Consider the following 15185-nt stretch of genomic DNA (forward strand, 5'->3'; position numbering starts at 1 on the left):
TCGATCTCCTGACCTCGTGATCCACCTGCCTCGTCCTCCCAAAGTGCTCGAATTAAAGGCATGAGCCACCACACCGGGCCTTTTTTTTTTTTTAAGATGGGGTGTCTTTCTCTGTCACCCAGGCTGGAGTACAGTGGTGTGATCTTGGCTCACTGCAACCTCCGTCTCCTGGGTTCAAGCAATTCTCCTGTCTCAGCCTCCCAAGTAGCTGGGATTACAGGCACATGCCACCATGTCGCAGCTAATTTTTGTATTTTTAGTAGAGACCCGGTTGGTCAGGCTGATCTCGAACTCCTGACCCCAGGTGTTCTGCCTGCCTTGGCCTCCCAAAGTGCTGGGATTACAGGCGTGAGCCACCGTGCCCGGCCCACATTTTGGCTTATTCTTCTGTCTTATGGCTCAGCTGTTTAAGAACCCAGGCAGGGAAGAAAGGGCTATTTGTCCGACCTCCTCAAAAAGCTCAGCAGAAGGAAGGCTTCTTTTAGGGAGCTTCGGTGAAGGGAGCAATTGTTAAACAGTGGGAATGTGTTTTTCTTTTCTATTCACTTACTTGCCCCACCATTGGCTGGCTAAGCACCTACTACATGCCTGGTATTGTACCAGGCACCTTCTGAATAAAGATGAGCTCTCAAAAGTGGGAGCAAGAGACAGAATCGAGACTGAATTAAGTTTCACTTCCAGCCTTTCTACAGGAGGTGACCACGAGGAAGGAAGAGTAATGGCTGGGTTTGAAAAGTCCAGCATTCATTTCGGGTTCTTTGGGTTACACAGCAACTTTAGGGGATTATCTATCCTCACAAACCATTGTCAGCCATCTCAGCAGAGTGTTAATAAAGACAGCCTGTTCTCCCTTAGCCAAGGAATGAGTCCGTGGCCAAGGCAAATCATCAAACTCTAAGTGCAGGGATGGAGAATCTTTACCAGAGTGACATGGAGTAGAAAACAGAATTGCAACTCATCCCTTCCAGCAGAAAGTTCTCAAGAAGCATTTCTGCTCCCTAGAAATGTGGGACTTTTGACAAAAACATCTAGAAGAATAATAAACAAAATAACAGCCAAGGTTTATTAAGCTTGTTGTTGCTTCACACAACCATCCTGGGAGCTAGGCATTAGCTCATGTCTGTCTGTCTGTCTGTCTCTCTCTCTCTTTCCCCAACCCCCACTCCTCCTCTCTTCTTCCTCTCTGCCTCTGTATTTCTTTCTTTCTTAGGACTTCTTTCTCCACCTGTGAGTTACTCAACATCCATGTATTAAACTTTTTTAGCACAAGATTTGTTTGTTTTGTTTTGAGACGGAGTCTTGCCCTGTCACCCAGGCTGGGGTGCAGTGGTGTCATCTTGGCTCACTGCAACCTCCACCTCCTGGGTTCAAGCAATTCTCGTGCCTCAGCCTCCTGAGTAGCTGGGACTACAGGTGCGCACCACCACACCCAGCTAATTTTTGTATTTTTAGTAGAGACGGGGTTTCACCATGTTGGTCAGGCTGGTCTCGAACTCCTGACCACAGGTGATCCACCCACCTCGACCTCCTAAAGTGCTGAGATTACAGTCGTGAGCCACCGCGCCCAGCTGAGTTTTAGCACAAGATAGAATAAAGATGAATAAATATCTTTAGCACAAGATAGAATAAAGTGCCCTCTACAAGAGAAAACACCAATCCCACCCTCTGCACATCGACTGTAGAATGTTGGGTGCAATTGCAATGCCTTCATGTAACAGCTGGGGAAACTGAAACTGACAGGAGATCTTCACATTTAGGGCCAGGGAGGCCTTGTGGCTCAATGGTTAAGAGCACAAGTTCTTGAGCCACATGGTTGTAGGTGTTCCATCTGCCTCTGCTCATTATTGATGGGTGTGAAACACACTAGCTTCCCAAGCCTCGGGTCCTCATCTGTGAATACAGGATAATAATAGTGGCTAGCTCCCAGGACGGTAGTGTGAAGCAATGACGTGCTTAATAAACCTTGGCTGTTATTTTACTTATCATTCTAGATTTTTTCTGAGAAGTCATGCAAAACAGGAATATAGATTGCCAAAAGATGCTAAGCAGGAAGGCACTAAAGGAAACCTTTCTCCAAAGGGGATGTTTATTTCGGCGATGCACAGGGGAGAGCTCAACCAGCTGTTTTCCAGGAAATTGTCCCCTTAACCCAGGGTGAGCTCTAAATTTTAATGACTAGCCAGTGTCGAAGGACTGGAAAGAGAAGAAAACAAACAAGGATGATGTAAAAATCCAACCACACACTGCATAAACTCTGTGGTCTCCCAAATTTAATTAGAATCCTGAGTTTGGAGGCATTTCCCATCCCTCCAATATGGAGGTAAAGAATGAAAATCATCACCAATATTCTACTGGTAGCTAAAAAATGAAGTTAAATCATAGTAAGCATCAGAAACGAGAATACTGGAAGCAGTAAGATGTAAATGATTAACCATTACCCAGGGACTGGGGACTTTGCCTCTGAAGTTTCTTCTGTCTGAAATTTTCTCCCCATTCTCCACCCCTGTACCTCTTCCCTTCACCATCTCAACCGTCTCATCTCAGCTCAGATGTCACCTCCTCATAGAAGCCCTCCTAGTTCTCAAATGGAACTACGCTCTGAGAGTCCTTGACTTTTCCTTGCCAGCAGTACCAAGTTTATGATGAAACGTTTCTATGATTCTTTGATCGGTGGATTCTCCCCAAGTACACTGCTAATTTCAGGTGGTCAGAGATCTCGTCTATTTCATTCAACACTGTAGATCAGGGTAGATCAGTTCCAGACTTACAATAGAAACTCTATATATATTTGTTAATTAAGTTTGAAGTTTGGTAAATTTCTTTTAATTATCATTAATTCGGTCACTGGATGAGGACTTAGATTTGTACTGTATGCTGTTCAACAGTGAACATCATCATTAGTTCATTCAATTAGCAAATATCTATGAGTGTTTAATACCTGCTGGGCACCAATTTGAACAATGAGGATACCATAGTGACAAAGAGACAGAAATCCACACCCACGTGGAACTTACATTGTAGTGGGAGAAGAGCATCAACAAATAATAAAAACGACACACGTCTGAGGAGTCAGAAGTGCTCTGGAGAAAAAATAGGGAGAGAGATAGGGGAGGACCATGTGTATAAGGGGGCATTTAAAAACAAAACAAAAGAACAGGGTCTTACTCTGTCACCCAGGGTGGAATGCAGTGACACTATCAAAACTCACTGCAGCCTCCAACTCCTGGGTTCAAGCAATCCTCCCACCTCAGCCACCAGAGTAGCTGGGACCACAGGTCTGCACCATCATGCCTGGCTAAGTGTTGTATTTTTTGTGGAGACAGGGTTTCACCATGTTGCCCAGTCTGGTCTTGAACTCCCGGGCTCAAGTGATCCTTCCACCTTGGCCTCCCAAAGCCCTGGAATTGCAGGCAGGAGCCACAGCTACCGTCCCATGGGAACAATTTTAAAGGGAGACGCTGGAGAGGACCTCACTGAGCAGAGACCTCCACAAGGAAGGGAGCACTGGGTAGCATCTGGGAGAGGTCCTTCCAGAAAGAGAGCAGCAGGCTCACAGGGCCTCAGGGGCGTGCCCTTAGATAGTGTGCCCAGAGTGGAGTAAGCAAGGAAAAGGATGGTAGGTGGGTAAGCCGGTCAGAGAGGGGCACTTGGGCTGATGTGACTAAATGGCTTTAGATTTCACTCTGAGCTGGCCATCTTTGGAAAGCTCTGGAAAGAGATGTGACATTGGAAATGATTTTCAAATAACCTCACTCCAGAGACTAAATTGAAGGAGGGCACAGGGGGATATAGAGACAGTAAGTGCAGCGACTGCAGGAAGCTCCAGGGACCCCTGTGGCTGCCCAGACCAGGGCGGAAGCAGGACACAGTGGTGGTCTCAGGCTCTCTGAAGGTAAAGGCAACTGAAGGTGCGGACAGGATGAGTGTGGAATATGAGGCGAAAAAGGGCGCCCCGGACGCCTCCAATATCTGGGTCTGAGCCACTGAAGGAATAGAGTCGTCATGCGCTGAGAGGGGAAGACCAGGAGAGGATCAGGACAGGAGGGAGGTGGTGACGGTGAGAATGGGAAGTTCAGGAATCGGGTTTTAGGAATGTGACATTTCACATTGTTTTTATACACCCGAAGTAGTGTAGGGTAGTGTAAGATAGACAGTTCTTGCCCCTCTGGGCACTTATATCCTAATGAGGGAAACATCTAACAAATAACAAAACAAAGAGGTAAGATCACATGTCCAGCAGTGACAGGAGTTTCGAAGGTGATGAGATGGTGAGTGGCAACCACACAGGTGACCAGGGACGGCCTTTGTGGCGAGGAGACATTAGGGCCGAGACCCAGGACAGAGGACAGCAAGGCAAAGTCGCCAAGGAAGGAATGAGCTATACATGTTGGAAGGACAGAAGGAGACCAGAACACAATGACCAAGAGGGAGGAGGGAAGGGATGAGGGGAGGTGGCCATGGCTTTTCTTGTGTGACACCAGAAGGCTTCTCCCCAGCCTGGATGGTTCTTTCAATGTGAAGGGCAGCCATGGGGAGGTTTTACAGAAGGAGAATGTCATCATCTGATTTCCATTCTTATAAGATGGAAATGGGGGCCAGGCACAGTGGCTCACGCTTGTAATCCCAGCACTTTGGGAGGCTGAGGTGGGCGGATCACTTGAGGTCAGGAGTTTGAGACCAGCCTGGCCAACATGGTGAAACCCCGTCTCTACTAAAAAATACAAAAAGCCAGGCATCATGGCGCATGCCTGTAATCCCAGCTACTTGGGAGGCTGAGGCAGGAGAATTGCTTGAACCCGGGAGGTGGAGGTTGTGATGAACCGAGATCGCGCCACTGCACTCCAGCCTGGGTGACAGAGCGAGACTCCGTCTCAAAAAATAATAATGAAATAGACTAAAATAATAAAATAAAATAAAATAAAATAATTAAATAAAGTAATAAAATATAAAATAAATAAAATAAAATAAAATGGAAATGAAGAATGGATTCACTGGAGAGGGAGACAAGTGAAGCAGTGAGTAAACCAACTGGGAGTCTGCAGCAGTTGTCCAGCCAAAATACCACACGGACTTGGCCAGCTCGATGAAGACGGAGTAAAGCCAGGAGATTTGAGACCTGTTCTAGAGGGAAAGACAACAGGCTATCCAGACTGGGTGAGGAGATTACAGAAAGAAGAATCAAGGACGCACTGAAGTTGTTGGAGTGAAGCTGGGAAAGATGGCTGGCGGCCCCTGAGAACAGAGAACCCAAGTTCTCTTTGGGTCATGTTAAGTTTGAAATTGATGAGGAAGCAGGAACAGGGAATACATACCGGTACTTAAAAAAAAAAGTTAGCTGTTCTCCCTCCCTCCTCTCTGTGCCTAGCGGAAGTGACGCAAGGTGCACCGGAAGTGATGCGAGGCATAGCAGAAGTGACATGAGGCATAGCGGAAGTGACTGCGGCTGCGGTGTCATGCTGTGACGAAGGGAGATGGCATTGTAAACGCCAGAGCGAGGCTCTGCCTACCCCGAGACTGCTGCTGTTCGGAGACCTGCAGGTGAATGCCCCATCACCATGTCTGACCAGAAGGCAAAACCTTCAACTGAGGATTTGGGGGATAAGATAAAAGATGAAGCTATTAAACTCAGGGTTATTGGACAGGATAGCAGTGAGATTCATTTCAAAGTGAAAATGACAACACCTCTCAAGAAACTCAAGAAATCGTACTGTCAGAGACAGGGCGTTCCAGTGAATTCCCTCAGGTTTCTCTTCGAAGGTCAGAGAATTGCTGATAATCATACTCCAGAAGAACTGGGAATGGAGGAAGAAGATGTGATTGAAGTTCATCAGGAACAAATCGGGGGTCATTCAACAATTTAGACATTTTTTTTTTCTTTTCCCTCAATCCTTTCTTATTTTTTAAAATAGTTCTTTTGTAACGTGGTATTTAAAACGGAATTGAAAACGGGCACTCCATCTCTTTAAAACATCTGGTAATTTGAATTCCAGTGCTCATTATTCATTATTGTTTGTTTTCATTATGCTGATTTCTGGTGATCAAGGCTCAGTCCTCTTCATATTGCCCTCTTCTTTTATAAAAATTACGTGTGCACAGAGAGGCCACCGTTTTCAGGACTGTGCATTTTCAGATGATAAGATCGACCAATGCAACTGTTCATAATGACTTTCCAGTTGGCCCTGATGTTCAATCATGTGATTGTTTCACTCCTGGACTGTGACTTTTGGTGGGAGATGGAAGTTTCTTAGAGAACTGAGCTGTGGAAAAATGGCCTCTCCTTAACAACTTGAAGCCATTTTTCAGATTTGAGGTTCTGGACCAAAAGAAAAGGAACATCAGGTTAAGTCAAGATGACGGATAAGGTTGAGAGTAACGACTAACTCCAAAGATGGCTTCCCTGAAGAAAAGACATTTGAAGATGTTTTTATTCTTAATCTTGTCAGAAGATCCCAGAAAAGTTCTGATTTTCATTAGCAATAAAGGTACAAGTGCAGAAATGAATACAACAGAATATTGCTCTTTTTTAGTTGTACTTTTTGGCCTGGGATATCAGGTTTTAAATGGACATCTACACTAGCTTCGTTAAAATAAACAATATTTGTAAAAATCGTAAAAGAAAAAAAGTCAAATATTTCCTAGATACACAGTAGTGGAAAAATCAGGAGTATCCAGCTTGATGGGTTTTCACAAAGGGACACCCATCGAAAGTTCCTCTGCACCCCCTTCTATCACTTCCCCAGCAAGGGTAACTACTGCCCTAGTCTTAATCAATAAACAAGTTTTATTGGCGTTTTTAAACGTATGATCAGTGGTAAGTGAGGGCATTTGCCCAGAATTTCTCAAAAAATTATCTCAGTTGAGGCCGGGCGCAGTGGCTCATGCCTGTGATCCCAGCACTTTGGGAGGCTGAGGCAGGCGGATCACAAGGTGAGGAGATCGAGAACATCCTGGCCAACATAGTGAAACCCCGTCTCTACTAAAAATACAAAAATTAGCCAGGCATGGTGGTGTGTGCCTGTAATCCCAGTTACTTGGGAGGCTGAGACAGGAGAATCACTTGAACTGAGGAGGCAGAGATTGCAATGAACTGAGACAGCACCGCTGCACTCCAGCCTAGGTGACAGAGCGAGACCCCGTCTCAAAAAAAAAAAAAAAAAAAAAAAAAATTACCTCAGTTGGCTGGGCGCTGTGGCTCATGCCAGTAATCCCAGCGCTGTGGGAGGAGACTTTGAGGCCAGGAGTTTGAGACCAGCCTGGGCAACTTAATGAAACTATGTCTCTACAAAAAAATTTTAAAAATTAGCCGGCCATGCTGGTCCATGCCTATAGTTCCAGTTACTTGGGAGGCTAAAGTGGGAGAATTGGTTGAGCCCAGGAAGTTGAGGCTGCAATGAGCTAGGATTGCACCAATGCACTCTAACCTGGGCAAGAGTGAAACCCTCGCTCTTAAAAAAAAAAAAAAAAAAAAAAAAAAAGTTGGGGGAGGGTGGGAAATACCTGTTTTTTTGGTTTTTTTCCTTTTAGATTGAATAAGAAGGTTTGTTTTTTTGTTTGGCATGGAGGGAGTGCTTGTTTGTCCTTATCCTCCTTCCCGTGGTGAGGCGCTCAGGCAGAGTGTGTGTGGGGTCTCCCCTGGCCCCTTGGCTTGCAGAGAGTCTCACGTCCCACCTTTCGTGCCTCACAGTCACAGGGGCATCAAATCACAGCAACAGGTATAACTGCAAACCTACAAACCCTACTCCTCTCAGTAGCAAGTTCCCTCCTGCCCATCCCTTCTCTTTTGAGGTTCTTTTTTCTGGTCCAATCCCAACAGTCAGCTCTTCTCAAGGAATCATCAGTTTATAGCTTTTGCAGTGTTCATTTAAATATTTTAATGCAAACACAGCCAACCTCATTCTATTCTGAAAATTCATTTCTCTTTTCTCTCTGTCTCTGTCTCTCTCTCTTTTTCTCTCTCTGTCTTCCTCCCTCCCTCTCCCTGTTCCTGTGATTATTTTTTTTGGAAATAATTCCACACACTTTCTGCCTCCGTAAACCTCTGACTCCAGCAGATGGAACAAGGCTGCTATTCCAAGTCAACGGAATCAACGGACCAGCTACAAGTGGGAGGCGAGTGGTACACACTGCAGTTTCACCCTAGTAGGTGACGTTGTGGCAACACCCACAGAACAAAAGATTCACCTTTTTCATCTATTTTTGCTTCTCAGGAAGCCCTAGTCCTGTCTTTTAATTAGAGAACTGTTTTCCCCTCGTTGGCTCTGCACACGTTTTCTATATAATATTAAACGGTAACCTGTGAGTCTCCTACATCCTGGTATGCTCTGGATCACAGACCACGTTTTTTAAACACACACACACACACACACACACACACACACCACACGACCAAAATCTGTACCAGCTGACTGCTGGCAAAGTAAAACCACATTAAATTTGGCTCACTTGCTTGCTTGCTTTTTCTTTCTTTCTTCTTTCTTTCTTTCTTTCTAACAGCTTCATTGAGACGTGATTTACGTATCATAACATTCATCCAGTTTAAGTGTGCAATTCCATGTTTTTAAATTTTTTTACAGAGTTGTGTATTGGCTATTTCTTCTTGGAAACAGGGCCACTGGGGAAAACTCTTGACCCCAAGGCCCCTCTCCCCACTTTGAACACGGACCAGTAAATAGCAGAGAGCAAATTCTGGTTCACCCCCAAAATAGTTTTTATTCATTTCATTGTGCCATTAACAGCTTACTTCCTGTGTTTTGATTCTGAGCTGTTCAGAAGCCACGTTCTTAGAAGCCACATTGCTTAGTTTTTACACTATCAAGAGATTTCTTTTGTGTTAGAGGTGTTTTTTGTTTGTTAGTGGTTTATTTAGTCTTCAGCTCCTTGCTTTATCTGCTGGGCTAATTAGAGAGATTTGAAATGAACCTTTGTGGCATGACAGACTGTACAGAAATATTTGGTATTCAGAGCTAAGCTTAAACATTCATAGCATTCTTACTTTTGAAACTAGTGGAAAGGAAGAGACTTAGAAATATAAGTAGGGCACAGAGGCCTAGAACCATTTCCTAGTATTAAACTCTTATTACATAATTTGGCTTTAACCCTGTGAGTCTCCATTTTCTCATATGAGGAACAGGAATTAAAATAACCACTTCAGGAGATTAGCCTGAGGATCTCATTCATGTGAAAGCACCTAGAACAAAATCAATTTAAAAAAAAACTATCAATATTCATTGAATATGAATCTTGAAGAACTTAATTAGTGGTATAAGAATTCTGTTTGTCAGGGTGCATTAACAAAAGCATAGTGCCTTCTGTTGAATGAGGATGTACTAGTTTAGTTATTCACTCAATGAATAGGTCATTACTTGCTGCGTGCCAGGCACTAGGGAGGGAACAGGGGACAGGCAGACAGTCAGGTGGAGGCGATGTTCACAATATGGTTGGGCAAATAAATATCTAAGTATAACTTGTGCAAGGGTTGTTACAGAAACTTCTGGGATGGGCATGTGCACGTGTGTGTATCTTTAAAGCAATTTAAGAGAATGTGTATTTTGTTGATAAATTTATGCCTATAGGCATAGAAAAATTTTTCTGGAACAATCCATGAAAAATTAGTTACAGGAGTTTTATTTTTATGAAAGGAACTAGAAAAGTACGTAGGGGAATATCTGCCACTTTTTATTCTGTACCTTTCTGTAAAATTTTAAGTTTCTAACTCTAAACTTTTTTTTTTTTTTTTTTTTTTTTTTTTGGAGACAGAGTCTCACTCTATCACCCAGGCTGGAGTGCGGTGACTCAATCTTGGCTTACTGCAACCTCTGCCTCCCAGGTTCAATCAATTCTCCTGCCTCAGCCTCCGGAATAGCTGGGATTACAGGCATGTGCCACCATGCCTGGCAAATTTCTGTATTTTTAGTAGAGACAGGGTTTCACCATGTTGGCCAGGCTGGTGATCTGCCTGCCTCAGCCTCCCAAAGTGCTGGGATTACAGGCATGAGCAGCTGCAGCCTAAACTTGTGTCTGTATTATTTGTTTGTTTGCTTATTTAAGTGTCACTAGGGCTTCTCTGATCAGTAGGCTGAAAGACCATTTTTTATTTTTCTTCTTAAACTTTTCTCTACTGAAAACAAGACCTGTTATTTAAGATGGATAAATGATTAACTCTTGGAAATATAATTTGTCGTGTTAAGCCATTTAAACATTAAACATAATATTATTATACTTAAAAAGACAAAGGTCATTTACCAGAGTGTAAGAATTCATCAACCTACACCAAACTGTTACTAGCCTGCTCTTGCCTACAAAGTTTGCCCAGGCAATAATACTTTTATTCAATAGATATTTACAGCCGGGCGCGGTGGCTCACGCTTGTAATCCCAGCACTTTGGGAGGCCGAGGCGGGCGGATCATGAGGTCAGGAGATCGAGACCACGGTGAAACCCCGTCTCTACTAAAAATACAAAAAATGAGCCGGGCGTGGTGGCGGGCGCCTGTAGTCCCAGCTACTCGGAGAGGCTGAGGCAGGAGAATGGCGTCAACCTGGGAGGCGGAGCTTGCGGTGACCCGAGATTGCGCCACTGCACTCCAGCCTGGGCGACAGAGCGAGACAACGTCTCAAAAAAAAAAAAAAAAAAGATATTTACTCAGTGCCTACGGTATAACAGGCATCCCTCTGGGTATTGGTAGATAAAACAAAGCCCTCGGCGAGTCACAGCCTGGATTCTAGTTGGATAAGCTAGACAATAAGTAAGTCAAACAAATATGTAAGTGCTATGAAGAGCGACCAGGGGAGATGGAGGGTGCTTTTTGTTTATTATACAGAATACATTTTGGAGTTGCATTCACTACAAATAGAACAGTCAGGAGACCTGTCTGAAGAGACACCATCTCAGCAGAGGCTTGCATGAAGGAAGGAAGGTGTGAGCCCTGCAAAGGAAAGACGGCTCCTGGCCAGAAGGACCTGAAAAGACCCTGAAACAGGAGAGCTCAAAACCAGTCAAGCAGAGTGCTGAGCTCAAGACTGTTTGTGATGCTATTCTGTCCACCTCTGCTATTGCTCAGGACAGCTGATAATTCAAAACTTATTTTTTAAAAAGTAAACATGAAACACTCCTTACTATTATTACCTTTATGATTATAGGACTTGGAATATGTGGTTCTGGGCATTGTTTCTCTTTTTTAGGTATATAATAAAATAGTTGATGTAAACTATACCTACTAAAGGAGCAAAGATGTATCTTATATGCCAAAAAGAATTTAACTGTTTATAGCCATATTTATTTACAGTCACTACAATAATTTTTAATCTATTATCCTAACAAAACCTCATAAAATATACCTTTTAAATGACTGCAGTACATGCCCGTTTTCATTCATTGCAAATTAAGTAAGTAAATGTTACTTCAAGATCATAAGGAAAAATACTCAGAGACAAACAAAAAAGGACAGTGAGACGCGTTGTTTTCAGCCTACTCTAAGGTGCCCACCAGTAGGAGGAGCACTATGGTAGATGAGTAGAACCACACAGTTTAAAAAGCAAACACAAAAGCCCGGCCTTGGTTCAGTTCGCTCAACTTCCAACTGTGTGGCTTGGAACGCACCTTCCCACGGAGGCCCTCACCTGAAAATCAAGGGCTGGCTATTCCGTGATCTCTGGGTCCCTTGATGCATTATTTGCCTTTCCTTTTGTCTATTTTAAGTTCTAACTCTATGAATTCTGACTAAAAGTGCTATTTTGTAACCAGTTGTTTTCATTATAACTAGCTGAGCATTAAACTCACCTCTTCTTTTCTCAAGCAGGAGTCTGTGGGCAGATGGTTCTAAAGTAGTATTTCCCAACCAGAAGCGATCTCCCTACCTCCCCTTCTTGGAGACATTGGCAATGTTGACACTTTACATTTTTTTTTTTGAGACAAGGTCTCACTCAGTTGTCCAGGCTGAAGTGCAGTCATGGCTCACTGCAGCCTCGACCTCCCCAGGTTCAGGTGATCCTCCCGCCTCAGCCTCCTGAGTAACTGAGACCACAGGCACACACCACCACCCCCAGCTAATTTTTTTGTAGAGACGGAGTTTTGCCATATTGCTTAGGCTGCATACTTATATATAATATGTATATTATTATATATTATATATGTATATTATATATTATATGTATATTATATACATAATACAGTATGATATATAGTATATATGATCTATATATGCTGTATTCTATATATTTATATTTATGTATTTATGTATATAAATATATACATATTTATGTATATACATATATACTTATATATATACATGTATATCGTATATACATAAGTATATACGATATACATAAGTATATACGTATATTGTATATACATAAGTATATATATACATAAGTATATACGTATATACATATACATATTTATGTATATATGTACATATATACATAAGTATTTATGTATTATGTATTATGTGTATATTATGTATTATGTATATGTTATGTATTATGTATATATTATGTATAATCATATTTGTATATAAATTTATACATTATATAATATATAACGTATTTATTTAGTTTTATATATAAATATATAATATATATTATATATAATTTATATGTAAAAAATATATTTTACATAATATGTTACATATATTTATATGTAAAACATATATAATATATTATAATTAATAAATTATATATAATATATTATATATTGTATATATGTGTATATATAATATATTATATATTGTATATATGTGTATATATAATATATTATATATTGTATATATGTGTATATATAATATATTATATATTGTATATATGTGTATATATAATATATTATATATTGTATATATGTGTATATATAATATATTATATATTGTATATATGTGTATATATAATATATATTATATATTGTACATATGTGTATATATAATATATATGTGTGTATTTATATATTTTAGAGGCAATGTCTTCCTACATTTCCCAGGCTTGACTAGAACTCCTGGGCTTAAAGGAACCTCCTGCCTCAGCCATCTGAGTAGCTGGGGCTACAGGTGAACCCACTGAGCCCAGCTCTCAATTTTCACATTTTTTATTTTCATGACTGTAGAGGGAACGGCTACTGTCACCAGATACTGGTGAGCACCCTACACTGCCCGGGACAGCCGCCAACAATAGAAAATGCTCTAGTCCAAAATATTAGCGCCAAGGATGAGATCTTGGATATAGAGAAATTGGGAAAAATGATGAGGGGAAAAGTAGGGGACCTTATTTACCGATGATGTCCATGGGGTATTTCCCAAGTAAGAAACGGCAGACAACTTTTGCCTCGATTGATAATGATTCTCTTCTATTGAGTGCTGTTTATTTTTTCTGAAGACTTGGGTGTGTGACATAAGTAATCCCATGGTAGCCCAGGGCACAATGGGAGAAATGAAAAATGGAAGGCAGGTTCAAACATGCAGTATGACTGCAAGAGTAACCTTTCTGTCCTAAGACTTGAAAAAGTTTTCAGATCCTTGGTGTACTTTATCAGCAGAAAGTTCATCTGCATATGGCATTCAGAAGCAAACTAAACTTTTTATCCCCCCTGAGTCTTTTGTTTCCAAATCAATGGGAAACAAAGGATACCCCTGCTCCATTCAGGCAGTTTCAATGATTCTCAAATCAACGTGGGAGCAGTCGTTGGGCCATTTAAAATATACAGTGATAAAAAAAAAAAGCATACTTATTAACCTTGTAAACATTCTATAAAAGTACAAGGGGAACCTTTATAAAGAATAGCCAAGTGTCCTTTTTATAGAATAACCCTTTGTACTTTGAAATGTTCATGTCTATAAAATAGAATTGGGCAGACAAGCCTAGGGTAATGCAATTTCCATGTCTTCTAGTAATTGTTCTGTTAAAACATTATTTTTCAGCGTCTTAACCCTCAGAAGATTAAGTTACCTCAACCCAAGATCAGTTCCAAAGATCAGTTCCACTTTAAAAAAGCACTTTCGACCCATATTTAACCAACCGTCAGAGAGGATTCAAAAGAGGGCTAATTGAGCACTGAGTGTTTGAAGCATTCAAATCATGGCCCAGGTTTCTTCTTGAAAACACCAACAGCGCAGCCTGGCAGGAAGCAGGGATTAGACAAGAGAATCGATTGAAATTTGCCTTCCAAACTGGAAGAAAAACTTTCAATAAGAAAGCGTGAAGTTTGAAATCACTGCATGTTATATTATTCATCTTTCAAACTGCCTCCAGCCTTATTGGATGGCATTTTCCCCTCTTCCCCAGCTCTGAGCTGCCACTGTAATTCACCAAGAAACCCACTGTAGCAAGAATGACCCACCCTTCAGAGGGAAGTAGCCACCCTTAGCCTGGTTCTCTTTACCACTCTATTCTGTCCCCACTCTATCTGCACTCTATCTCTTTGCTCTATCTACGTGTTTTGCAATTCCCTCTGGTATTCCAAGGCCAGTGAAATCACAGCCTCCAGTAAGGGTGCTAAACCCTAATATATTCACTGCCAAGCTGTGTTTTTAACCCTTTTCACTCACCAATTTCAATGTTCTCTTTAATAGGTTAGCTTTGGCAGACCTCATCAGAATCAAGTTATGGGAAGGCAAGCTGGAAAACCTCACAGGGGGGATTTCATGAAGAAGAGAGAAGCCTGGGTGTTTTTCAAATAAATTCTTGTCCTCATCTCCCTTACCACCCCCAACAAATACGAGCAGCGGGAAACTAACAGTGATAATCAATAATCTAATAAGCTCAGCCAGCCTCAAATTCTGTTCTTGTTTTCCTTAAAACAAACAAAACAAAACAAAAATAAGCATTCTGCCCAGAATAGAGAGAGAGAAAAGTTCTCTCCTAAAATCCCAGAAGTTTGCTGCCAGTGATTCAGTACATACCTGACCAAAAAAAAAAAAAAAAAAATGTTGCTTAACTGGTTTGGTTGTTTCAGCTGGATACTACCAAGAGAAGTAAACAGGACCTTATCATTTCAGTTAAGTCTGGCTTGAGCATTATTTTCAAGTAAATATTTATAATTTCAATGCTATTCCATTGCTACCACTGCTGCCTTTGGATTGGACGGACTGAAACATTGTCTTGGATTAGCCCGACTCCATAGCAACAGGCCAGGAGAGGCTGCACCCTCATTGCCTGTCCTTTCTGTGGCTGGGGAGGAAAGGAGGAGGTATTTGGTGACACTCGG

The 15185-nt window shown here is 41.7% G+C and overlaps 1 protein-coding gene across 2 annotated transcripts; it reads left to right on the plus strand.

Moving 5' to 3' along the window:
* Positions 1 to 5410: 5410 nt before the first annotated feature.
* LOC129474499 (small ubiquitin-related modifier 5) lies at positions 5411 to 6601 on the plus strand. 2 transcript variants are annotated; one of them, XM_055265830.1, is made up of 2 exons: positions 5445 to 5721; positions 5791 to 6447. In XM_055265830.1, the coding sequence occupies exons 1-2, from the start codon at positions 5556 to 5558 to the stop codon at positions 5859 to 5861; spliced, it is 237 nt and encodes a 78-aa protein (XP_055121805.1). In that variant the 5' UTR covers positions 5445 to 5555; the 3' UTR covers positions 5862 to 6447. The 2 variants fall into 2 exon arrangements, with proteins under 2 accessions (XP_055121804.1, XP_055121805.1); XM_055265829.1 differs by having other exon boundaries at positions 5411 to 6601.
* The last annotated feature ends 8584 nt before the right edge of the window (positions 6602 to 15185 follow it).

The sequence above is a fragment of the Symphalangus syndactylus genome, chromosome 24 (assembly GCF_028878055.3).
Source record: "Symphalangus syndactylus isolate Jambi chromosome 24, NHGRI_mSymSyn1-v2.1_pri, whole genome shotgun sequence".
NCBI classification, from domain to species: Eukaryota; Metazoa; Chordata; class Mammalia; order Primates; family Hylobatidae; genus Symphalangus; species Symphalangus syndactylus.

What these genes read in the sequence shown, in the direction of transcription:
- LOC129474499 (XM_055265829.1), top strand. Translation starts at nt 5,556, where the DNA reads ATGTCTGACCAGAAGGCAAAACCTTCAACTGAGGATTTGGGGGATAAG.